The sequence below is a fragment of the Vicugna pacos genome, chromosome 4 (genome assembly GCF_048564905.1).
Source record: "Vicugna pacos chromosome 4, VicPac4, whole genome shotgun sequence".
Taxonomy (NCBI): domain Eukaryota; kingdom Metazoa; phylum Chordata; class Mammalia; order Artiodactyla; family Camelidae; genus Vicugna; species Vicugna pacos.
This window is the reverse complement of record NC_132990.1, coordinates 59999044-60025994: the sequence shown is the minus strand read 5'-3', so window position 1 is coordinate 60025994 and position 26951 is coordinate 59999044. Positions and strand designations below refer to the sequence as shown.

At 39.7% G+C, this 26951-nt stretch overlaps 2 protein-coding genes and 1 long non-coding RNA gene across 7 annotated transcripts in view; all 3 read left to right on the top strand.

The window, feature by feature from the left end:
- The window catches only part of ECPAS (Ecm29 proteasome adaptor and scaffold), an 88365-nt gene extending 87258 nt beyond the window's left edge, over positions 1–1107 (top strand). For all 5 annotated transcript variants that reach the window (XM_072959908.1, XM_072959906.1, XM_072959904.1 and 2 more), the window contains one exon: positions 781–1107. In XM_072959908.1, the coding sequence (XP_072816009.1) occupies positions 781–920 (140 nt within the window). In that variant the 3' untranslated portion in view covers positions 921–1107. The remainder of the gene's footprint in view (positions 1–780) is intronic.
- Positions 1108–6501: 5394 nt separating this feature from the next.
- Positions 6502–26951, top strand: part of LOC140696128 (uncharacterized) — a 47907-nt gene continuing 27457 nt past the window's right edge. The window contains exon 1 of the long non-coding RNA XR_012072187.1: positions 6502–6660. This is a non-coding gene — a long non-coding RNA (uncharacterized lncRNA). The remainder of the gene's footprint in view (positions 6661–26951) is intronic.
- OR2K2 (olfactory receptor family 2 subfamily K member 2) lies at positions 10814–11896 on the top strand. The gene is made up of 2 exons (XM_015248313.2): positions 10814–11737; positions 11837–11896. The coding sequence occupies exons 1-2, from the start codon at positions 10814–10816 to the stop codon at positions 11894–11896; spliced, it is 984 nt and encodes a 327-aa protein (XP_015103799.2).

Genomic DNA, 26951 nt, shown 5'->3' with positions numbered 1-26951 from the left:
GGAACCGTTTTCTCTCGAGCCCTGTGTCCTTGCTGCCGCTGCTTCTGTCTCTGTCTTTGCTTCACAATCACAGCCCCTCTCTCAGGGCTCCATAAGCAGGCCTTTTAGAAACAGTAACACTGCACACCGCATAATCCCTTTTTTCCCTGTTGAAATAAAAGAGCTGGGCACTTGTACATATCTCTGAATTCTCACAGATTGCCAGATATGCATGAATATTTTCTAGATGAGGAAAACGAGGCTAAATGGTGATGTAACTTGCTTGAAACCACATCACCAGAAAGTATCAGAACCTCATAAACAAGATTTAGGATCTGATATACTTTGAGTTTCTAAAATTTTGAGTATGTGTGTAGTTCTCCGGTGCTTTTCTTAAAGAAAGGAGTCATAAAGTGTCATCGGTTCAGACCATCTGCACACTTAGGAGATTTGTTGAAGACTTTTTTTTTTTTACCGCGCACGGAGGTTTTCTGTGTTGCTGAGGTGCTCTTCTGTTGCCGCGTGCCCTGCCGCGGGACCTCCAGCTTCCCGCTTTGCTTCAGCCTCTTTGTTCTGGTTGTCCCGCCAGTCCCAGGGACAGAGGACAGAAGTCCCTGGTAGGCCCTCGGCTTATGGTCAGTAACCCGTGTTAAACCTGTGATCATTATATACAGAACTGTTACCAAGAGTTTGCTTTTGCATTTATTCTGGGGAGAGGGTACGTGGAGGAAAAGCAGAAAGAACACTTTGGGGTTTCTGCTTGCTTGTCCTGTAAGGATTCTTCTCTCTCTTTCCACTCAGAATCTAAACAGTGGGGAAGTTTGACATCCGAGTGCAGAGTGCTCCTGATCGAGTCTTTAGCAACCATGGAGACAGACAGCAGACCTGAGCTGCAGGAGAAAGCATCGTTACTGAAGAAGACACTTGAGAACCTGGAATAAATCAGAAGGGAAAAAAACAGACAAGTGCCATGTTCATTGGGGGTTGAAAAGGAGGTATTCTTCGAAAAACCAAGTGGGGAAAAGTAAAGATTAATCTGTAGCATGCATCATTCCTTGGCTGAAATAAAAAAAAATGCCTTAAATTTTGTTCCTTATTAGCTTTATTTTACTTGGCGTTTTAAAAGTATCTGGGCTGAATGAGCTAAATGGAACCTTGGATATTTGAGAGGTGGTTGTATGTGAAACTGACAGAAATAGCTGTTGAAAGAATTAAAGCTTGTTGTTAAAGGAACAGACAAAGTTGCAGAGCGAGCTGCATAAAAATCTTAGAACTGCACCCAAATGAAAGTTATTTCAGGAAGGGGCTCTGTAAGTCACCTAGTTTAACTCCCTCCTTTACACCTGAGGAGATAGGCTGAGATGATGAGGCTTCCTTTCCGAGGCCTGTGCCAAGGCTGGAAGCTGCGTGTCTGATGACCTACCCAGTCGGTGCTAACCCTGGCCCACCTGAGAAACCCCCAAGATGAGACGGTGCAACAGTCCTTGCACCAGACCTCAACTGACCCATTACATGAGCACTGTTGGACTCCTGCAATTCAGAAGCTTGAACGTTGTCTTGTTATTTGTTTAGATGACTGATTTTTAAAAAATGATTATTTACCAGCTTTACAGGTTGAGAGGGGAAGTTTGGTCTCCATGTTAACAATTCTAATCGTCTTCCTTTTACAAGCAGATGAACATAGATTAGGACAAGATTGTTCATTCTGTCTGTATCTGTGGTTGTGTATTTTGCAAAACCCAAACCAACAATGAAGTCATGACTGCTTTGGTTTAGATCATTTCTAATCTCAAAAACTGTAAAGACAAATTAAAACTTTCTACCCACCATTTATGCTAACAGTATGACTATGGGATAGAAAGGAAAGCATTTTAATTAGACATCTGGGGATAACACGACACCATTCACAGTAGATAATTGCAGCTTGGGTTTCCTGCTTTCCTTACACTGCTCATGCCCCTGCCTAAAGGTGCAGGATAAGGGGAAAACACAAGTTTAACCTAAGTATTTAATATTAAGGTAAACTGAGAACTCTCTAGCTCACACTGGATTCGAAGCATGAAGTTGGTGTACAGTCAATACTGACCCCTTACTGACATTGATATCAGGATGAAAACTCCAAGTTTATTATTTTAGGTGGTCTCTAGTAACCAAAGTGTTTAAAATTTTCTTGACTGTGACCCATAGTAGAAATAACTTTTTACATCGTGACGCAGTATGTATGCGTTTGTGTGTGTTTGTGTGTGTGTGTGTGTCTGTGTGAGAAAGAGAGAGAGAGAGAGAGGGAATGAATATAAAATCTGGAATTGAAATAAAATGCTTTGTGAAGTGATACATACTATGTGTGGTATGCTTTGATCCCTGAGCCCCACCACTCCCCACCACTGTTTTGAATGTTCTTCAGACCCACTAAATTCATTTCCTGACCCATAAGTGGGTTGCTATTTATGGTTTGAAAAACACTGCCAGAGATAGTACCTAAACGTAACTGTATGTGCTCTGTTCTGGGGTTGCTTCTGGTTGGAAAAGGGGTTTACAAGTGAAAATTTCAGTGTTTATTAATCAAAACATCCTCTTAGCTGATACGAAATATAATTGTGAATTTTAGTAGCCTCATGAATTTTAAGTATAATATCATGAACTTCCACTTGAGAAGGGTGTTTGCTTGGGGAAAGGAGTCAACTCTGCATGTTTTTCAGAAAGCTTACGTCCTCATAGGACTTGGTATTCTCCAGGTCAGTACTTCCCCCTCCACTAAGTGCCCTCTGACTTTCATCTACAGAACCTAGGACCCTGCTCCTAGGCGAGAATGTGATGCAGGTCAGGTATTTTCAGAAAGGAAGAGTATAAGGGCAAGAATTATACTCTTGACCCATATCAAGTTCAAAACCTCATCAGACCTTCCGCTTTTTAAACTTTTTGTTATTCAATACTGGGAATTTCCCATGGTGCTGAGAGAGGTGCTAAGATGCTTGAACCATAGTGCTGAGTGCTGCTGAATGAATTTGTTTTAGTTTTCTAAGCACGTTTCTAAGTTTTATACTTAATGCCTTCATCTTGACCAGCCAAGTCACTTGCACAACTGGTAACGTTAATCATGGTCTCCCAAAGCAGCTTGTGTTTGGTGTGCGTGTGCACACGTATTTCTTTAAAAGAGTTCATAACTGAGAGTTTGTAACTGTGGAATGTTGATATTAGTGAACGGATGGCAAAAGGACCCATGTACATTTATATCTTTGGCCTTTATTTTCCAAAGCTATCTGAAACAAATTTTTATTGTTATTTTTTTTCCCTAGGAATATTCAGTGCTGCTGTCATATAAGCAACTGATTTAGAGAGTCTACTGAATTCCTTATTCCTGGAATTAGTGCGCTAGATATATCTTTGCAAATTTATCGATATGTGAAAAGGAGTTACCTGAAATTGGGCAATTGGAAATCAAAACAAAGTATAAAATTGTCTTTTTGGTGATAAAGAGCAGCGGTTTCTTTAATTGATGTTTGTATCCAACTTACAGTTGCCAGTGTGTCTGCCTGTAATACAGTGTCCTGCACAATAAAACTGCCACCAGATCCCCTTTGCTTTCCCCTTCCATCTTTTATGTGTGTATTCACTAACAAGAAAAGAAAACAGATATGACCGTGTTGGTCTGTGCTCTTGTAGCAACTGCACTGTGTGAACACTGTCTGTTGGGGGAAGTTTCTATCTGCTGCTGCCACAATATATTCATGCTGCTTGTTACGTACAGGGACTTATTTTGACACTGGCACTCATTGTAATGTACAGACTGTTGTTAAATGGATGTATATGTAACAGATTTTTGTATTTTATATGCAAAGTCTTCATAGAATCTTCTGCAATATGTACTAAGCTAGCTAAGCATGTGATAGTGTTGAAAGGAAAATCTTTCCCCTACCCAAGAAGATATTAAGTGATAAATAAAAGCTGCATGATAAGTTCTTTGAAGTAGTGCATTAATTTTTACTGGTTCTCTGGGAAAATAGTTCCACTTCCAATGCATTGCCTAGTTACACTTTAAAGACCAAAAAGGCCCCACTGCTTGCCATATTTGGAACTACTTCTAAGCAGAAATTGTTGGCTTGAGTGTCTGGGAGTTACAGGCAAAAAAATCCCAAGGAACAAAAAAGTCCAGGACCAGATGGCTTCACAGGCGAATTCTATCAAACATTTAGAGAAAAGGTAACACCTATCCTCAAATTATTCTAAAAAATTATAGAGGAAAGAGTGCTTTCAAGCTCATTCTATGAGGCCAGCATCATCCTGATACCAAAACCAGACAAAGATATCACAAAAAAAGGACCAATATCACTCATGAGCCAGATGCAGAAAGCCTCAACAAAATATTAGCAAACTGAATCCAACAATACGTTAAAAGTAGTATATACCATGGTCAAGTAGGGTTTATGGATGTAACCTTGACCAGGGTTGTAAGGATGGTTCACTATCCACAAATCAATCAATGTGATACACCACATTAACAAACTGAAGAATAAAGACCATATTATCATCACAATAGATTCAGAAAAAGCTTCTGATAAAATTCAACATTCATTTATGATAAAAACTCTCCACAAAGTGGGTACAGAGGGAAACTCAACATAATAGTTCATATATGATAAGCCCACAGCTAACATCACGCTCGATGGTAAAAAAGCTGAAAGCATTTCCTCTAAGATCAGGAGCAAGACAAGGATGCCCACTCTCACCATTTTTATTCAACATAGTATTGGAAGTTTCAGCCATAGCAATCACACAAGAAAAAGAAAGAAAAGGAATCCAAATTGAGAAGGAAGAAGTAAAATTCTTACTGTTTGCAGGATTTTTTTGTGTGTGTAGCATTTTTTTCCTTTCAGCTCTTGCCATATAATTGACATGGAGGCAATGTTTAAGGTGTACAGCATAATGACTTGCCTTACACACATCACAAATTATTTCTACAATAAGTTTAGTGAATATCCATCATCTTACACAGATACAAAAGAAAAGAAAAAGAGAAAAAAATTTTCCTTGTGATGAGCACTCTTAGGATTTATTCTTAACAATTTTCATATATAACAGTATTATTAACTATATTTATCATGTACTTTATATCCTTTGTACTTATTTATAAGTGGAAGTTTTTGCCTTTTGGCTACCTTCATTCAATTTTCCCACCTCCCAAAATTTTTGTATGGTGACAGACAGTAACTAGACTTATCCTGGTGATCATTTTGTAATGTATAGAACTATCAAATCATTATGTTATGCATCAGGAACTAACATAGTGTTGTAGGCCGTTTATACTTCAAAAACAAAGTCACAGAAAAAGAGATCAGATTAGTAGTTACCACTAACACATGCTTAGCTAGCTTAGTGAATACACTAAAAACATTCAATTTTAAACTTTAAGTGGGGCAACTGTATGGCATATGGATTACATCTTAGTAAGAATTTAAAAAAAAAAAAAGACAATCCGTTGGAACTGGTTGGGGCATTTTAGAATATTTGTTAAGTTATAGATAATAATATGTGTTGGTTATTTTCTATATATACTATTTGTTAAAATGTGTTAATAAATTGTGTTTTCCAGCAAAACAAAGCACAAGATATGACTAAATACCCATTAAAATGAATAAAATAAAAAAGATTTTCAATACCAAGCTTTGGCACAGATGCAGAACAACAGAATTGTCATATGCTGTTAATGCAATTTCAAAAGATACAGCACCTTTAAGGAACAGTTTGGTATATCATATGAAGTCAAGCATATATTTGTATTATGGTCCAGAAATTTTACCTCAGGGTATTTACCCAAGACAAACAAAAAGATACGTTTGCACAAAAACTTGTAAGTGAAAGCAAAATTAATCATAGCAGTTCAAAACTGAAAACAATCCAAATGTCTCTCAACTAGTGAATAAACTGTTGTGATAGACCGATATAATGGAATACCCAATAAAAAGAAATGACCAATATATGCAGACATTTTGCTAAGTGACAAGACTGTACATTATACGATTCTATTTATATGAAATTCTAGAAAAGGCTAAACTGTAGTGACAGAAATCAGATCAGCAGTTTCAGGTATTAGGTCAAGGGATATAACTGACTGCAAACGAGCACAAGTGAACTTCTTAGGTGCTGGGAATATTCTATTCTGTATCTTGACTGTGGTCATAAATTATGCCTTGTCCACAGACTTAAATTTAACCTACTTAATCTGGCATAAAACCCGTTTATGATGTTATTGGTGGCTACTCCTGACAACTTACTCCGACCGGGTGCGAAGCAGCGTCCCCGGAGGCACTGGCTGCCATCGCGAGAGCGCGAACGCCCCGTGATCAGCGGTTGCAGGGGCTCCTTGGCGTTGGACCCACGGTACCAGTTGCGCAAGAGGGTCCTGCCGAAGAAGCGCATGGCGTGGTGGGACGTGGAGGGCCCGGTAGGTCTCTTTCAGCCCTTGGTCCGGAACAATGTCCCTGACACCGTGGAGGAACCCTCCGTACTGCGGTTTAGGGGAGGTCTGCTTGTGGATGAACTTCGCCTGCGCGGTCTCCGTGGGCGCGTGACCGCCGCGGCCTCGGCCTCGAGGGCGCCCAGGCCGCACAGCAGCCTGCGTGCCGTCCCGCCGTGTCTGGACCAGCCCGGACCCGAGAGCCGCCTCGGAGCTGGAGCCGTAAGGTGAGGAGCCGAGGCCTGGGCGCAGGGCCAGGGCGCCAGGGCTGCGGGACGCGTGCCACACACAGTCCCCGCGCCCGGGGACCGCGGCCGGCTGCACCTGCGCGGTCCACGGACCCGGTGGGGAAGGGGATGCAGTTTTGCTGTGCGCTCTCTAGGCGGGCTGTGGGCATTGGGGACCTGGTCCTGAGACCCCCGGCCTCCCCGCCACCCCGGACTTGGAGACGCCTCTGAGGCTGGGAGGCCCAGCAGGTCCCCACGCCCCTCCTCCCGTTCCCCACGTTGTCCTGGTGAGGCGTGGAGGGGCGACGCGCAGGGCGAGCCCCTCCAGAGTGAACTTTTAAAAAACATGTTTTTAAATAAACTGTTTAAGGGTAAGTTGGAGGGTAAGTTGCCCCTTTAACACTAAATACTTAAGTATTTAACAACAAGGACATTCTCTTACATAACCACAGTGCACCTGTGACGATCAGGACATTTAACTCTGATACCATGTTATTATCCAATCCACAGCCCACGTTCCAATTTTGTCTATTGTCCTAATAATGTCCTTTAGACCTTAGTTATTCCTGGTCTAATATTCAGTGCTAGGTCATGCATTGCCTTTACTTTTTTCTGTTTCCTGACCTTGACTTTTTTGAAACCTATAGGCTGGTTATTTTGCAGAATATCCCTCAATTTAATTTTATCTAGTTTTCCCTCATGATTAGATTTAGGTTATGGATTTTTTTTTTAAGCTCGATCAGAAGTGATGCTGTGTCCTCAGTGCATCATGTCAGAAGGCACGTGGATGTTAGAGTGGTTATCTCTATAAAGCCATAATTGTCTTGTTTCTGAAGTTAATAAATAATTTGTGGCAAGATACTTAGACATTGTGTAAATATCGTCTCATCCAACTTTTACCTGTGCAACTGTGATACTTAACATTTACCTACTGTCACATATTACCTATGATTAGAATTCATGTATTCGTATTTCATTCTATGGATTATAATCCGTTTTTTTTTTTTTACCATTCTTTATTTTGATGTGCAAAATAATTTGTCGCCAACCTGACTAACGGGAGCCCCATCCAGTGGGCATCCATAGCCTTTTGAAATACCCTTTCATTCTTTGCATGCTTCCTTCCATTCTAGAGCAGTAAGGTACTCCAAGCTAATCTTGTCCTTTTCCTGTTCTGGCTTTGGCATCAGCCATTTCTTCAAGGAGCCACGTTTCCTTTTAATTGAGAACTGTGTTTAGAAACCAAGATGTGGGTGCTGGGTGTGTCTGTTGCTTTAAGGTCCTTTCAACATGTGCATATTGAGTAAAATTTTTGATCACTTGTTGGGACAAGTGACTTCAGGAGTAAACCTTTTCCCTTTAATCTCTGAAAACTAGGGAGTAGTTTCACAGATGAAAAAATATGTGTCTTAGAATTCTATGGATATCTTTTCTCTCTATGTTGTTAAATATTCTACAACTGTAATCATTCAAGGAAAAAGAATCTTGCTATAGCTCAGGTGGACAGGGAGAAATAGATAACTTAGTTTTTACGAGTTCTTTGAAATCATTTTTGGAGGAACTGTGGTTCACTCTCTGTCTCAGTTTTCTAAAGTTTGATATAATTGGATCTTTGGGGCATTATCCCTGAAGGATCTGAAGTTTCAAACCTTTGCGTCTGATAGCTGCTGAACTTTAAATTGTTCAGGGATGGCAAGTATTCCCCCAAAACAACAGGTGATTTAAATTTACATAGTATTTCAGTTGTTGTCCTTTGGCATTTTTGGTTATTGAGGTAACGGTCAATACTTCTGAACGAAATGAAGAGCATTGTTGACTTTTACGTAGTATGTTTCACATTTTTAACAAAGATGCTTTCATTCTTTCTTGCACATAGCTAACTTTATCAAGTGCAACATAAACAGTATTTTATTTGATATTGGTGATGGGGAATTCAGTTTTCTTGGTTGCTATTTTTAAACAATAGAAAACATCAAGTCCCAGGCAGTTGGGCTGATTTTTCGTTCTAAAAAAAAATTGTGTTTTCTTTGTTTGTCTTAAGAGTAGCACAGAATATTAAGTTTCTTTGAAATCATCTCTTGTAATAATTTAATCACATTTTTGTAGAGAATTTGTCAAATGTAAAGCCTGCAGAGAAGACCCTCAGAAATAATCCGTTAACTAACAAGTGGGTAAGAACTAACTACTGTGATGCAGGAAAGATGGAGCTCTCGGAAGAAAAGTGAAAGCTCTGTGCACTCGAGTACCACAGAGAGGAGTAGGACTGAGAGGTACACTGGGGAGTACTCAGGGAGTACTCAGCATTACTCATAACGTTTGGACCTACAGTGTAAGCTGCTTGGGGACTGGTGACTAAAACAGAAAAAAAAAAAATGAAAGGATTGGCTAATAGGCTAGATATGAGATACAGTGGGGGAGAAGCCAGAGATAGTAATGTCATATCATGAAAAGTATTTGAAAAATATCACACCGCTGTTGGAGGGGCGTGGTATAAGCTACTGCCCACAGCATTATCATTTTCACCAGCACCATCTGTGCCAGCTTTTTAAATATGGAGAACTGGGAGGCAAATGATAATACTGACTGAAGTTGAGACATTGGGAAAAGGACACCGGTGATAAGAAAGTGGAGTCTGATAAACTGTTAAGATAAACTGTATAACTGAGGAGTTTACCTACGAAAGAAAGAACAAAAAAATAGGATAGCAGTTTGCTTGTGTAGCATGACAGTGAGAGGAGTTTTTAAGAACAAGCGTATTTGAAAAGATAAAGGAAAGAGCTAGTGGGGAAAGGAAAAAGATTGATGCTAATAAAGAGCAGTGTCAGTGCATAAGCAAGGTAAGTTTTTGTAACTTATTTGGGGGTTAACAATGTGAAATGTAAAAAAAGAAATAAATAAAACCTTAAGTGTCTTGTATATAATTAGATGATTTATAATCTTTTTTTGTTATATTCACTAGTTTGTTTGAGTTTTTATTCTCCACATATAAGTGGTATCATACGATATTTGTCTTTGGCTGACTTACTTCACTAAGCATAATACCCTCCAAATTGTTGCAAAGAGATTTAAAGATAATTTTTTTTATTGAGTTATAGTCAGCTTACAATGTTGTGCCAATTTCCAGTGTAGAGCACAATTTTTCAGTTTTACATGAGCATAAATATATTCATTGTCACATTCTTTTTCACTGTGAGCTACCACAAGATCTTGTATATATTTCCCTGTGCTATACAGTATAATCTTGTTTATCTATTCTGCATATGCCTGTCAGTATCTACAAGTTTCAAACTCTCGATCTGTCCCTTCCCACCCTAAAAATAATTTTTAAAGGAAGTTTAATTTCTGCGTTTCCTGGATCTTCATGGGTTTTAATGTATAACGAGAGTATTGCCTGGGTATAATTTTTAGAACTGTTCACGTATTTACAAAGGTGTGGGTCCCAATAATGAATGAAACTGTACAATGGATGTCATAATGTTTAAATGAAGCGGGTTATTTTGGGTGACTTGTAACCTGGCTCTTCAATATAATCAGGATGGGCATCTACAATGCTTCAAACAGTGTCCTCATTTTTGAGACAAGTGTTTGGACCTCTGAGCTGTTAGCTGGGAAAGACAGAGTTCATATAGACCCAGAACTCCATAGGTGTTAGTTTAAAATTCATTTATTTCTGTCTTTCAACTTGCCTCCTCTTCTTCCAGTGCAGATCATTACTGGTTTCTGTTTTACAAATGTACTTTCTTATCCTCATTTACCTGACTGACGTTTCTAATTTGTGCTCAATGCTTTATTCAGTGTTCTTTCGTATTTTTCATCACTCAGTACTTCCAAATCTTTACTGAAAACCTGCTGCCTGCCAAGCAGAGGATTATGAGCAGAGATTCACATATTAAATTTGTTTATTCTTGCTTTCAGATTCACTCTCTTCTAAATTTTGTCATGAAAGAATCAACTTTTTATGTAGATCAAACCTGTTCCCCTCCCCCTGCCCCGCCCCACACTTAGGTCGATAGACATACTATCCTGTGATTTCTTGTGGTAAGATTATGTTCATAATGGTGAAAATAAGTTTAGAAGTGTTTTCCTAACTCAACGAGCATTATACTTTGTCCATCTCTTTGCGTCCTGGAATGAAATGAACGGAAGGAAGGAAATGCAAAGGGGAAACCTCACCATCTGGAGCTTTTTTTTCCTGGAGGGTTTTTCTCGATACCCAGAGTTAGAGATCGTTCTCTTTGTCCTCAGCCTTGTAATGTATCTGATAACCCTCGTAGGCAACAGCGCTCTTATTTTAATCACTGTCCTAGAGTCACGCCTTCAAACTCCCATGTACTTGTTCCTTGGAAATCTCTCTTCCATGGATATTTGTTACACATCTGCGTCTATCCCCACTTTGCTGGTGAACTTGCTGTCATCCCAGAAAACCATTGTCTTTTCTGGGTGTGCAGTGCAGATGTACCTGTCCCTTGCCACGGGTTCCACGGAGTGCGTGCTCCTGGCTGTGATGGCGTATGACCGTTACGTGGCCATCTGCAACCCACTGAGGTACCCCATCGTCATGAACAGGCAGGTCTGTGTGCAGATGGCTACCGTCTCCTGGGTGACGGGCTCTCTGACGGCCCTGCTGGAAACCGGCTTCGCCCTGCGGACACCCCTCTGTGGGAATCTCATCGATCACTTCACATGTGAAATTCTGGCAGTGCTGAAGTTGGCTTGCACAAGTTCACTGCTCATGGACACGATCGTGCTGGTGGTCAGCGTGCTCCTTCTGCCCATCCCCATGCTCTTCATTTGCATCTCCTACATCTTCATCCTTTCCACTATTCTGAGAATCAGCTCAGCAGAGGGAAGAAACAAAGCTTTTTCTACCTGTGGCGCCCACTTGACTGTGGTGAGCTTGTATTACGGGGCTGCCCTCTCCATGTACCTAAAGCCTTCTTCATCAGGCTCCCAAGAAATAGGTAAAATCATCTCGTTGCTCTATGGAGTGCTTACCCCTATGCTGAACCCCATAATTTACAGTTTAAGGAACAAGGAAGTCAAAGATGCCGTGAAAAAAGTGCTGGGCAAAATATCCGTGTGTTAAACACAGGAAGGTCTCTGACTGGGTACCTGTGGTTTTATCAGGAAATTCACGACGATGTCCTCATCCTTAGAACACTGACTTGAAACTTAGCTCTGTAATTTTACAGTTGTGATAAAGCGGGGTACACAGAATGATTGCCTGTGGACGTAGGGGGTTCCAATTTGCATTTAGTGGTAATTTCTGTCTTTTCTGTTTTATGATTGTAAGAAGTTTTGGGCTCTAGAGTCATCACACATTTGCTCCAGTAGGAAAGTTGGATAAATTTAGAGTCAGTGAATGTTGATGCCAGGAGGGAACTTGTCTGTCTTTCTCTGCGTTAAATCCTTTCCAGAATGAGATGGGAACATAAAGGAACAAAGAAACAACAGAGATTGGCCTTGGTTATGCAAGCGAGAAGACAGAATTGATGAGCAATTAAAAGGCTTACTCAGCATCGCACAGTTGGAGAACCAGAACTGTGACCCTCAGTCCGTTGGACTTGTTCGCCAGAGCTTGTGCTGCACACTGTGTGGCTCCCTAATTACCCTTCCTCATTCAAACCTCATTAGAACTCTTGACTTCCCGAGTAAGGCAGCCAATGCCTACTTAATTTTCTCACCTGCCAACCTTGCTTTCTAAGCACCTAGATCCTTGTACACATTGTATCCGTTTCTGTGCCAGCATACCACCCATACACTGATTGGGTCTTTTTTCATTCCTGTCTGACTTTTTTCTTCATTGGATGATTGACTTCACAAGGGCATGGATTCCTATTATTTTGTACCTTTTATGTTTACAGCAGTCATTCAGTAAACTAATAAATTTATGAGCTTTCAACGAATTGCTTTATTTGAGAAATAAGTACCACTTGGGAAAATTAAGAAGAAACAGCATGTGCAGTGAGGTATATATTGCTTTATAAATATCCAGAAATTATAGAGATAATACATAGATGAGTAGTTTTAAATCTTTTATTTGTATGAAAATATGGCTTCTTAAAAATGCAGATTCGGGGCCCCTCCTCTCAGATACTCTGATTCAGTAGCAGGGTAGGGTCCTGGTAATCTGCATTCATAATAGATCCCCAAGAAATTCTGATACAGGTCATGAGATGACCATGCATTGGGAGACATCATTTCCAGCGAAAATCTATCATTCCAAAAGAGAATTAGGATTATCATTTATTACTCCCTATCTCCTTTTCCTTTTTTTCCCTCCCACTTTTTTCTGCTTCCATGTGCACATTCTTGCTTGTCTACCTCCACGTCTAGAGTTGGGAAGGGGAGAGGGTTTGAGTGGAGGAAGGTTGACGCACTTGATACATTTCAAAATAAGAAAGACCTAAAAAACAGTGTTAGACATTGAGTTTGGGGTTGTTTAACCCGAAGATCTTTCCCTTAGACCTAGGGCTTCTGTTGCACATTCCTGGACGTGTAGTCCACGTAGAGAGACACTTGAAATAATCACATGGCAAAATTCTGGTGATGGAACAAGGGGACGAATTTGGTGCCAGATGTTGTGGCCAAGAGACGTATGATGGTGAGGGATGGAAACAAGCCCTGAGTGGATGGTTTTAAGATGGTAAGGGATTGCTGACCAGGAAGCTTTCATCTAGCAGTAATTATTTCTCTGAGATACCGCAACCTTTTCAACCCAACTATCATATTCATTTCCTGGCAATCTCAAAATCACTTTGAAGTGACATTTTACAGTAGGCTTTTATTAGAGAAGTACAGCTGGATTTTATATTAGAGTAGAATGAACTGGCTCCTGGAATTGGCTCTAATATGTGTGGTACCAAATATAAACAGGACTAACTGGAGTTTTAGAAATAGCTGAAATCTTTGCTTCAAAGAGTGAACCGTGAGAATTTGAAGACACAGAGACTGAACACCCTCAGTAATTAGTGTATCGGCTTTGACACAGGAACTGAGCAAATTGACATGGGTCACCGAGACAGGTTATGGAGGACCCTAATGTCAGAAAATGACCCGGGATGGAAGCCGGGCAGATTTCTCCCTAGCAGTTCTTGGATTAAGAGACTAGGAGTTACCGTAGTTACAGCCATATGTCACAAAAAATTGCTGTGAAAAACAACAAGCGAATATAAATATAAATGCATTTCATCTATTACAGGCAATACTGAAGTTAATTATTGGCAAATGGTCCATTGCATCATTTGGGTTAGATTCCATCTTAACCAGTACTAATTACAGTCGTTACTTTTGTAGAGTCTCAGGTAAGGGATCTTTGTCAGATATTATTAAAAAGAGGAATATATTTGACAGAGAAGGTGAAACCACCTCTGACAGAGAGTCTATTCCTGAATGAATGATCACATGACCAGATTTATGCTTTAGAAAAAGTGAATCATGTCACTTCCCCATTTAAATCCCTTAGTGGCTTTTTATTATCCTACAACTTGAGGTCCTTAAGATGACATGCAAGGACTTTCATAATCTGATTGCCCACCATTTACATCCTTTGTTCTGGGGACCCCAAATTCCATGAAAGTATTGTGTTCTATGTTTCTTCTTTTATTGAAAGCATTTATCACAGTTTGAAATTTGATAATAACTTGTGGGTTTACTGGTTTAATATCTCTCTCACTAGTCTGTAGGTTCACTGGGTCCAGGATCGTATCAGCTTCGTGTACCACTGTGTACCAGTCCCTAGCACGAGGTCTGGCACAAGGAAGACATCCAGTGCATACTTTTTGTGAAGGACCAAGTACTCAGTGAACATCTGTTGAATACAGATATGCACGTAATAAACTTTTGATGGCTATTCAATTAGGTAGTTGACGGTTCCTGTGGTGAGAGAGATGAGGATGTCAAAGGTGACTTCTAAGTGTCAAACGAGGCTGATATGTCATTAACTGACTTAGCAAATACTGGAGGAAGACCAACTTTGAGGCTTGAAGGGTAAACCATGTGTTGTAATTCAGACATGTTGAATTCGCCATGATTTTGGGATATATAAGAGGTATCAAGGAGTCAGTTGGAGATATTCATTTGGAATTAATGAGAAAGATCAGCCTGGTGATATAAACTTGTGACGTATTTGCATATATGGAATAATTTAACTCATGAACATGGTTAACATTAACTAGGGAAAGAGTGTAGAGTGAGAAGATTGCCTAAGTGAAATTAGAGGAACACTAATATTTAAAGCCCACCAAATAGGAGGAGGCAACAAAGGGGCATTGAAACGGAGCAAGCGCTAAAGCAGGGAGCAGGCAAAAGCCAGAAGACAGGTTCCAGTTTTGGTCAAGGTGTAGTAAGCACACTCCATTCTGTTTCTCCCACTGAATACAATTGAAAGCTCTAGACAGAAGGCAGGGAACAGTCACGTGATGTCTCTGAAAAATAAACGGCAGCAAACAGACCCGGGAAGGAAACTAGAGTGCAAGATACCAGCAAACTCATGGTGTGTATTTTTCCTTTCCCTTCTCCAGTATTTCTTGGCTTAGACTCAAGGGCAACCTGAAACCCAAACCTACACACTAGGTTCAGACAGAGAGAGAGACAGAAAGAGCTCCAAGAGATGCTCCCTTTTTATGGTCTGAAAAGGAGAAATGGAGAGTGAAGGAAAATTGCTGATTTTTAAAGAAATTATCTCTTGCCCAAACTCCCAGGCAACACGGTGGTGACAGTAGCAGATGACGGATGGTGGCTGGGCAGGCACCTAAAATCCTTAGGAAAGGGAACGTTTCTTCCTGACTTGGGAAGAGTCCTCATTGTTTTTTTTTTTTTTTCTTCTCTCTGTCCTCTTAACCATTTGGTACCTGAAGCAGAGACTTCCAGCCGCCAGAACTGTGAGGAAATACATTTCTGTTGTTTACGCCACCAGTCTGTGGCATTGTGTTACGGCAGCCTGAGCAGACGAACGCGTGACCCGTTCCTCTGTCTCATGAGGCAGCAAAGTTGAGTGGAGTCTTTCTCATGTTGCATCACCATGACCCTGCTTATGTCATCACACCTAACTCTCTCTTCTGTCTCCTTCTTCCACTTTGAAGGACATTTGTGATTACGTTGGGCCCAAACAGATACTTTCTTTGTTTTAAGGTTAGCTAATTACAGCTGTAATTCCATCTGCAACTTTATTCTCCTTTGCCACACTGCCTATTTACTGGCTCCGCATCCTAATCGGATGTGGACATCTTTGGGACCATTATTTTCCCTATCATACCTTGATTTCAAAAATCACTGTACTGAGAAATGGAAACGCTTGTGGATTCTTTTTCATTTATGCAGAACTTACTCCAATTCCTAAAGACCCAGAATGATGCTGTAATGTATGTCAGTGAGTCTGTTTATGGATCTCAGGTGGTTAGTTGAGATTCACTGCAAAGTTCATACGTGGAGACTCTGAAAGCATGCCATGGTTATTTCCTCACTTTGCATTAATATTTGAAGTGGGTGTTATCAACAGCTGGCGCACCCCCACATTGGCTCTATTTCATTTATGATAGCATCAAGAAGAATAAAACACTTGGGAGTAAATTTGATTTAAGGGTTGCAAGACTCATACACTAAAAACTGTAAAAATCGTTGAAAGAAAATAAAGAAGACCTAAATAAATGTAAAAATGTTCCACGTTCATGGGTTGAAAGACTTAATATTATTACTAATTTTTAACTAAACATTTAATTGTGGTGAAAAAACACATACATAAAATTTACCATATTAACCATTTTTACGTGTATAGTACCATAATGTTAAGAATAGTCACACTGTTGTGCAGCTCATCTCCAGAACTTTTTCATCCTGCAAAACTGAGACTCTACACACATTGAACAGCTCCCCCATCTCTCTTCCTCCTAGCCCCTGACAACCTTGATTCTACTTCCTGTTTCTATGAGTTTGACTAGATGCGTCGTAGAAGTGGAATCAGACAGTATGTGTATTTTTGTGACTGGCTTATTTCAGATAATCTGATGTCCTCAAGGCTCATCCATGTTGTAGCGTGTGAGAGAATTTCTTTTTTTTTTTTAAATAAGGCTGAATAATATTCCGCTGTATGTATACGCCACATTTTCTTTATCCATTTATCCGTTGATGGACATTGGGTTGCCACACCTCTTGGCTATTGTGAATAATGCTGTGGCTCTCTGAGATCCTGCTTTCAGTTCTTTTGGATATATATGCACAAGTGAGATTACTGGGTCCTATAGTAGTTGTTTTTTTAATTTTTGAGGAACCTACTATTTTCCATAGCAGGTGCACCATTTGACATTCCTACCAACAATGCACAAGGGTTTGATTTCTCCACATACTCGCCAACACTTGTATTTTGTGTTTTTTGTTTTTGTTTTTCTTGTATTAACCATCCTAGTGGATCTGAGGTGACAGCTCATTGTGGTTTTGATTTGAATTTATCTAATGATTAGTGATATTGAACATATTTTTATATACTTTTTGCACATGGGTGTATCTTCTTTACAGAAATGTCTATTCAAGTCTTGTGCCTATTATAATTATTTGGTTTTATTTTATGTTCTCTTTTATGATGTCCTCGATTTAGTTGTAAATTCTTTAATATGAGTACCTTGGCTCTTTTTTTTTCTTTCATTAAGACTTTATTTTTGTAGAGTAGTTTTAGGTTTACAGAACAATTTAGGGGAAGGTACAGAGATTTCCTGTATAATCCATCTTTCTGCCACCATAGCCTCCACCATCATCAACATTCCCACCAGAGTGGTACGTTTGTTGATGACCCTACACTGATACATCATAGTCACCCAAAAGCTGTTACACTTGGGATTGTATATTTTATGGGTTTGTACAAATGTATAGTGCCCAGTACCCATCACTATGGCATGAGACTGTGACCTTTATAGTATTTGCAATACTATAATACCTGTAATACTGTTCCTTGGGCATTTTACGAGCACTTTGAACCACCTTGTCTGTCAGTATTTCATTGTTGCTCAAAATCATTTCACACTGAAGACACTTCAGATTCCCCTTAGGAAACTTTCTGAGAAGAAAAGTTCTCAAACTAATAAGCCTCTGTTGGATTTTCCCAAGTTCACTGCGAACCTATTGCCCACCCACGGGACTGCGTCCCACGGAGCCTTATTTAACCTGTGTGCGCCCCCAGGGCAGCCGAGCCACGTGGGTGCTAAACTGTAATGAAGCCCAGTGAAACACAGCTCCCTCAGGGCAGCGAGAGCTAGTCTGAGACACGTCCTGGTGTAGTGGGAATAGTGTCACGATGAAGAACCGTGGGGCCGCAGAGAGAGAGACAGGCGCTATTGACTGTCTTGGTTGGGTAAATTTCGTCAACAAGGGCGTGCTCTAGTCTTGTTCTGAGAGCTAAGTCAAGCAGCTGCCCCTCCCAAGGGGCCATGGGAAGCTCTTTTCAGAGGGGTGGTGGCCCGCCTGGGGTGAGAAGGACTGGGTAGTGGGGTGCATGCATTTTCCTGCTCGCTGAGCAAGGAAGGATTTTCCCAGTGTGATTCTTCCCTCATCTTCTGTTTCCCTACCTCCAGTGTGCCTCCAGATTAACCTCCAGAACATTTCCCTCTCCAGGCATACCTCGCTTTATTGTTTCGCTCTATTGTACTTTGCAGATAGTGTGTGTTTTTCACAAATGGATGGTTTGTGGCAATCCTGTGTTGAACGAGTCTATGGACGGCATTTTTTTTTTCCTACAGCATTTGCTCACTTCATGTCTCTGTGTCACAACTTGGTAATTATCATAATTATTTCAAACTTTTTCAGTATAATTATGTTTGTTCTGGTAATCTCTGATCTTTGATATCACTGTTGTAATTGTTTTGAGACACCATGAACTGCACCGCTAAAAGATGGTGAACTTAACCCATAAATGTTGTGTGTGGTCTGATTGCTCCATGAGCCACCATTCCCCCTTCTTTTCCTCTCTTCTGGGGCCTCCCTATTCCCTGAGACACAACAATATTGAAATTAGGCCAATTAATAACCTTATAGTGGCCTCGAAGTGTTCAAGTGAAAGGAAGACTCGAATATCTCTCTTTATTTATTTATCTTTTTATATATATATTTATTGAATTATAGTCAGTTTACAATGTTGTGTCAATTTCTGGTGTACAGCACAATGCTTCAGTCATACATGAACATACATATATTCATTTTCATATTCTTTTTCACCGTAAGTTACTACAAGATACTGAATATAGTTCCCTGTGCTATACAGTATGAACTTGTTTATTTATTTTATATATATTAGTATCTGCAAATCTCGAACTCCCAATTTATCCCTTCCCACCCCCATTTTCCTCCCTCGGTAACCATAAATTTTTTTTCGAATATCTCTCACTTTAAATCAAAAGCTAGAAGCAATCAAGCTTCCTGAGGAAGTCATGTCAAAAGCTGGCACAGACTGAAAGCAGTGCCCCTTGTGCCAAACGGTGAGCCAAGTTGCGAACGTAAAGGAAATGTTCTTGAAGGAAGTGAAAAGTGCTGCCACGGTCAACACAGGAGTGATAAGAAAGCGAAACGGTCTTGTTGCTGAAATGGAGGAAGTTTTAGTGTTCTAGACAGATGATCAAACCAGCCACAACATTCCTTTCAGCCAAGCGTAATCCAGAGCCAGGCCCTAACTCTCTTCAATTCTGTGAAGGCTGAGAGAGGTGAGAAAGCTGCAGAAGAAAAGTTGGAAAGCTAGCAGAGGTTGGCACCTGAGGTTTACGGAAAGAAGCCGTGTCTATAACATCAAAGTGCAGAGTGGAGCAGCAAGTGCACACGTAGAAGCTGCAGTAAGTTATCCGGAAGATGTAGCCAAGGTAATTAATGAAGGTGACTTCACTAGACAACAGATTTTCAGTGTAGGTGAAACAACCTTCTATTGCAAGAAGGTACCATCTACGATTTTCATAGCTAGAGAGGAGAAGTCAGTACCTGGTTTCAAAGCTTCAAAGCACAGGCTAACTCTTGTTAGGGGCTAATGCAGCTGGTGACTTAAAGTTGAAACCAGTGCTCACTGACCATCTTGAAAATCCTAGGGCCCTTAAGAATTGTGCTAAATCTACTCTGCCTGTGCTCTATAAATGGAACAGCAAAGCCTGGAGGACAGCACATGTATTTACAACATGGGTTACTGAATATTTGAAGCCCAATGTTGAGAACTACTGCTCCAAAAAAAAGATTCCTTTCAAAATTGACAATGCTAATTGACAATGCACCTGATCACCCAAGAGCTCTGCTGGAGATGCACAATGAGATTCATGTTGTTTTCATGCTGCTAACACAGCATCCATTCTGCAGCCCACTGATCAGAAAATAATTTCGACTTTCAAGTCTTATTATATAAGAAATACATCTCCTAAGGCTATAACTGCCATACGTAGTGATTCCTCTGATGGATGTGGGCAGAATCAGTTGAAAACCTTCTGGAAGGGATTCACTATTCTCGATGCCAATAAGAACATTCATGATTCATGGGAAGAGGTCAAAATAACATCATGAACAGGAGTTTGGAAGAAGTAGATTTCAACCCTCGGACGACTTTGAGAAGATCAAGACTGCAGGTGTGGTGGAAATAGCAAATGAACTAGAATGAGAAGTGGAGCCTGAAGATGTGACCGAATGGCTGCAATCTTGTGATAAAAGTGACGGATGAGGAGCTGCTTCTTATGGATGAGCAAAGAAAGTGGTTTCTTGAGATGGAATCTACTCCTGGTGAAGACGCTGTAAAGACTGTTAAAATGACAACAAAGTATTTAGAATATTCCATAAACTTAGCTGATAAAGCAGTGGCAGAGTTTGAGAGGATTGGTTCCAGTTTTGAAAGAAGTTTTACTCTGGGTAAAATGCTATCAAACAAGCACTGCATGTGACAGAGAAGTTGTTTGTGAAAGAAAAAGTCAGTCAATACGGCGAAGTTGATCATGGTTTATTTTAAGAAATTGCTGCAGCCACCCCAACGCTGAGCGATCACCACTCTGACCAGTCGGCAACCATCAACGTCAAGGCAAGATTCTCTGCTGGCAAAAAGATGATGACTCCCTGAAGGATCAGAGGATGGTTAGCAATTTTTAGTAATTAAATGTTTTTAAATTAAGGTATGTCAACTGAAGAAAACTGCACAACCTAAAACCTGTGAGTTAAGTTTTATTAGGAGATTTTACAGAGGATTAACAGCCCGGGGGACAGCCTCTCAGGTAGCTCTGAGGAACTGCTCTGATAAAGGTAAGGGAGGACCCAGGATATACAGGAGTTTTTGCTGGAGAAAAAAAATGTGGTCAAACATCAAAAGATTACTGCTAATCACAAAAAAGCAGACACCTCAAGTTAAGTGATTTTACTGCTTTTGGGAATTGGAAAATGCGAGTCTGGGCTCACTGAAATTATTCCTTAGGTATGCATCTTAATATATCTAGGGCCACTATCCAGAGCACAGACTCTTTCCTGGTTTTCTGCATCCTGAATTCCCTCAGGGCACACCGGGATGGGTGTGGTGATGGAGGGTGTCTACAGTGGCTGAGGGCTTGCTTGACTGCGGGCACCATTCATTGTTTGCTGGAATGGCAGGCAACATGCTCTTTCCACAGGTCCATACTTTTTTTTTTTTAGACATAATGCTATTGCAAACTTAATAGGCTACAGTATAGTGTAAACATAACTTTTTTATCCACTGGGAAACAAAAAAATTCACATGACTGGCTTTATTGCAACATTGGCTTTATTGCTGTGGCCTGGAACCTGACCCACAATGTCTCTGAGGTCTGCCTGTATCTTTATCCTCTTGACCCATTGTAAGGGAAGAAAGATCTTTGGACTACTGTATTAATAGTAGCATACAGCCCAGAACGAATCAAGGGCTAGTTCATGTGGGCAAGAGCTATATCCACGATGTCTGTTAATTTTGGATGGAATGTCCCACCTACTTTAGCAATTATTCCACGCAGTCCTGTTCCAGGGAAAGCTACTTCCAGTGTCAGGTTGCCTGCCACCTGTGCTTCGAGGAGAAGAACTTAAGTAGCTCTTTAAAATTCTTTTCAATTTTCCTTCCAGTGTTTGTTGTTTTTCAGCCACAGGCAAAGGTTAGCACTGGGTGGGTGGAATTTGCATCTGGAAAACAGCATTCCAGCCCAAAAGAGACACCGATAAACAAGGGCTGGGTCATATTTTACGCAAATAGTTCCTAAGCATATTTATCTTTGAAAAAATTATTTTACCTTCCATCGTATTTTTAAATTGCACAGTCAATGAAGAAATACATTCTTGTAAAAACCATTAAAGCCAAATGCTCTAGCAGAATTCTTTGAATACACTCACACGGGTCCCCGTCCCCAACCCTAGAGTGAAGTCCTCTAATTAGAACATCATGCAATATTATGATAGTCCTCGAACTTTACTGTGCTTGGGGATCACCTGGAGAGCAAGTGGCTTGATTCCATAGCCCCAACACAGAACTTCTGGTTCAGTAGGTTTGGGGTGGGAAGTAAGAATATGCTTTTCTAGTGAGATCGCAGATGGTGCAAATACTGGTAGTCCGCAAACCACATTTTGAATAACACTACTATTAGCGTATGATGTAGAAGTATTGTAGAAATATTTAGGATAACTTTGTGTATATGGTTTTATTTAAAGGTTATACTGCTTGCACTGCTCTATAATTTGCTTTCAAAAATTAATATTGTGTCTTGGAAATAGCATCATGGCAATACATAAAGATCTGCCATATTTTTTTTAAGCTCCCTGCAGAATATCGTATATTTTTTTCTAATGTATTGGGCACTTACTGTCATATATTAGAATTACTTTTCCTTTTTTGCACAACAATTTGTGTTCCCTAAAGTTAGTACTTGCCTTTTTTTTTTACATTTTTTTATTGAGCTATGGTCATTTTACAATGTTGTGTCAAATTCCAGTGTAGAGCACAATTTTTCAGTTATACATGAACATACGTATATTCACTGTCACATTTTTTTTTTGCTGTGAGCTACCACAAGATCTTGTATATATTTCCTGGTGCTATACAGTATAATCTTGTTTATCTATTCTGCGTATGCCTGTCAGTATTTACAAAGTACTTGCTTTTTTATGCTTAGTTTTTTTTAATGTTGTTTTTATTAACTTGAACTCAAACACCAGCCAAAGGGTGTATATCTTCTCTCTCTATATTCATATACGTTATTGTATTAATTTCATCTTTTGAAGAAGTCTTTCTTCAGGTGTTTTTAACTTGCTGCAGTCTTTGCTGGCTGCTCTCTAGACGTGATACAGAGCTGTGATCTTGGGAGCTCTCTTTATAATTAGCCTGAGGGTTGCTTTTGCCTCTTAGTTGGGTTGTGTTCCCTGACTCCTGCTTTGATGTCTTCCTCCTTCTTGGTTTACTGCCTTGTTTTGTTGAAAAGCTTTCTGGGAAGCTTTTCAGTAGCTTCCCAGAAAAAGGTGCATGTGTGCTAATTTTTTTGATACGTTGTCTGAAAATATCTGTTCTTTTGATGGTTTGGCTGGCTGTAAAATTCTGAATGTTTAAAAATTTCTTGATGCTTTGCCTTGGTATGGATTTCTTTCACCCATTGTGCTGGTACTACTTGGAACACTGTAATATTAAAACCCACGTCCTAAGACATTAAAAAAAATTACTTTGATGATTTTCTTCCCTTTATTTTCTCTTGTCTGTTTTTCTGGATTGGTACTCTTAACTTTTCCAATCTTTTGTCTCTCTATATGTTTTTGCTTTATCCTCTGGAAGATAGGATTTCTTAACTTTGTCTTCTAAGTTTCTTGTTGAGTTTTTCCTGGTTTTGATCATATTTTTAATTTCCAAGAGTTATTTTTATTCTTTGAATGTTCCTTTTGTACCATAACTTCTTTATCCATTCATCCGTTAGTGGACACTGGTTGCTTCCATCTCTTGGTTATTATAATAATATTGCTATGAACATGGGGGTGCAGATGGCTCTTTGACATAGGGTTTTTGTTTCCTTTGGCTAGAATGCCTTTCTTGCTTGAAGATGATGTAAGAGCCTCTATTCTTTGTCCTCATCAGATCTGCCTAGGGTTAAGTTATTACCCATTAGGAGATGTGCTGGGCCTGAAGGGCAAAAAAGGAACATGACCTCAAAGGAGCTATAGGATTTAGTTAGCATGTTCCAGCAAGAGCTGGAAGAAACGTGGGGTTAGATTTTGAGGGTGCCTGATCAAGGAGAGTGGAGCAGGATTTAAGATGGAGGAAAGTTTATCAATTTGAGATCACTCTTTCAGGAACAGGATATATATAAATGATATATAAATGTTGCATGTATAAATATTTTTTGCCTTTTCACGTAATGTAACCTTTCCCCAATTGAATAAATATAGATCTCCATCATTTTTAGTTGCTACATGTTATTCGTTGGGAGGATATGTCATAATTTTAGTATTGCTTTGTGCATCTCTGAGTACACACTGCTTTTCCCTTTTTTTTGCATCATTAACATTAAAATTTTTTTTCTTTTTTTTTTTTGGAGGTGGTCATTAGATTTATTTACTTATTTTAATGGAGGTGCTGAGGGTTGAACCTAGGACCTTGTGCCTGCTAAGCACTACCACTGAGCTATGCCCTCCCACTCTGAGTCCTTACATTTTGTCCTTTGGTCAAGGAGCAAATTTTGCCCTACTGTTCTGTTACTCAGTCTTGCCATAGTGTTCAGATGCAGTTTGGATGACATTCAGTGTTCTTTTTCAGCTTTCTCCTTTCTGTTTAGATTTGCCACACATCTTTTTTACTTCATTGAAACAAAGTGTTAATTCTCAGTTATGTTTTTAGTGAAGATAGTTCTGAACACACAGCAGCTTTTAATGTCTTATTTACTCAAAATATGCAGACGCTTTTAATAAGAATTTTGTGTTGGTCTGAGAACTGCTCAAAGTCTTTCAGTATTATGCCTTGGGATTTTATGATATAGAGCATATACACACAAGGAAGAATGAATTCTATGAAGATAGACAGGTCTGTTTATCTGTTTCCTCACCCCTGTTTCAGAAAATGGAATGTTGAATATAATAGTCAAATGTGATTGCCTTTATCAAAGGATATTTCCAAAGCAGTACAGGAGTACTTTTGAAAAATCATACATTTTGAAAACACCAAAACGGAAAAGAAGCACACATAATCTGCTAAATAGTCAATTTAAGGGGAATTGTATACAGTGAACACATATGCAGTGGGATATTGATATTAATTTACAGCTAGTGTGTAACCATGTGAGTTTTTCTTACTCCATCAGGACTTGATTTCTCTTCTCAAATACTTTAGGTTCTATTGATGTTTTTCCGTACAGTGGACATGATGAAGCTTTATTTGCATAACATTTTTGAGGACATTGAGACAGAGTAACGGCCAAGGGAGATTTCTTCAAAATAGTGAAGGGAGTGTTGAGGACAGTAGGATTCAAATAAAGAGGGTTAAGAACTCTACATGAATTCTTGGTGAGATAAGGAGAGAAGGAAGAAATGAGAGTAGACATGCATGGTGGACGCTCCATCTTGGGACATCAGTTGGGCCCAGCGGGGGGAATTCTTTTGAGCATGACATCCTAGGCTTGTTAGCCAGTTGCCTTTGGCTCAACTGAATACCTTCTTGTCAGATTTCATAGCATTGCTTCTTTCCATGATCCAAAAATGTTACAAACCCTCTGATATCAGAAACTTCTGAAAAGCGCTATAATCATTTAAGCAGAGAAAACTAATTTCCAACTTCAAGGGCATTGGTGCAAAGTGCCAATAATTGCACTGGTGGCCAGAGGTTACCGATGCTAGCGCGTGGGCAAGGAGAACACTGATAGCAAAAACTCACATGAGAAACTAACAAAGCTGAGTATTGGCTCAGAACAAAACACCGCATTATCGTCACCCAAGTTCTTGCCATTCCGTCTAGTTGGAATGCTCTGGAGACAATAATGGTCTATTTCTCCCTCTCCTTCTTCTCCTTCTCTCCCTCTTTCTTTCAAAATTTATATTTTGGATTATCTCTTTCCACATGTTTACGTGTTTTGATGGCATGTCCTTCCACCTGAATCTGATCTTTCTTAATACCCTATTGTTAGTTAAAAGTAACGTATGTATCTTGCTAAAGTAAACAGGCTCACCCCCAAAGACAAATCCTTGATTGTTTAAAAGGATAAACTTACTAATATCTTTTAGTTGACTTTTTTCTAATCAGATTTATTTTGAATCTTGGGCTTATGCTAATTTTTATAGGCACACTAGAGGGCACTGTTGAGTTATAAATATCCTAACTGTTTGCCTGGTTTATATTAACGCTGAGCTTGCAACTCTTGTCATTGATGTCAGTATTTCACCTTCTGTGCTCGCAGAAGGATATGAAAAAGACGTGGAGATTTGCTTCCAGTGCAGAAAAAAGTAACAATGACTTAAAACAGTGCTTGTTGAAAGCTAGGGAAGAAAAATGCTTATTTGTGAAGGAGTACTGATTTTTTTTTTTAAATTTGGCATTTCTGGGTTATAAATTCACATTAGTGATACAGCCAATATACAAAGCACAGTTGTAGCAACCAGAGAAAGAAACAGGATATGACCCCCTTTGTAAGATGCTCATAATATTCCCAAGGAGGCAGGGGAAACTCCATTCATCTGCAGTTTATTCTGAATGTTCTTTTCCTTTGCTTGTTATTTTGGAATGGATTTAACTGTTGCTAAAAAAGCTACAGGCACAACAGCCTCAGAGCTGGAAATCATCTGTTCCTTCACAAAACAAGTTCGCCTCGGATCAGCCGTGTGACCTGCCCCAGCAGCGCCCAGCCCTCTGACCGGCGTCTTGCTGGACCAGCCTCTCTTTTGGGACTGAAAAAGAATTCATGTTCTACGTCGTTCATGCTGTTTTCTCTCAATTTTGGTGCCTGCTGTAATGTTGAGTCCTTTTTCTTTTTAAAGCAGACACTGAAAAGGAACACTAAAAGCCCAGATCCATCCAACGTAGAATTCGATGTGCAGATTTGGGGTAAAATAAGTCACACATATTCGAGCGTCAAGACATACATTGCACAGTTTCAAAAAGTTGGTTAGGGTAGTTTGAGTTTTCTCATTGGTAGAGAGCTAGTGTAGTTGTGTGGTCATTTAAACTGTTTTCAATGTTATGCAAGCCAACCTCAGAAGATTCTTAATTAAAAAAATTTATTTTGAGTAGTAGAATTAGGTCTGTCTGTTTTTTTTTCCATCTACACTTAGTACAGTTGTATCAGTTGACCAATATTTTAGGAGTGATGTGCTCTCATTAATTTCCATCG

Excerpts from the sequence above, each read along its gene's own strand:
- OR2K2 (XM_015248313.2), top strand. The coding sequence starts at position 10,814 with ATGCAAAGGGGAAACCTCACCATCTGGAGCTTTTTTTTCCTGGAGGGT. Across the intron at positions 11,738-11,836 it reads AAGTGCTGGGCAAAATATCC|CTCTGTAATTTTACAGTTGT; the intron begins GTGTGTTAAACA and ends CTTGAAACTTAG.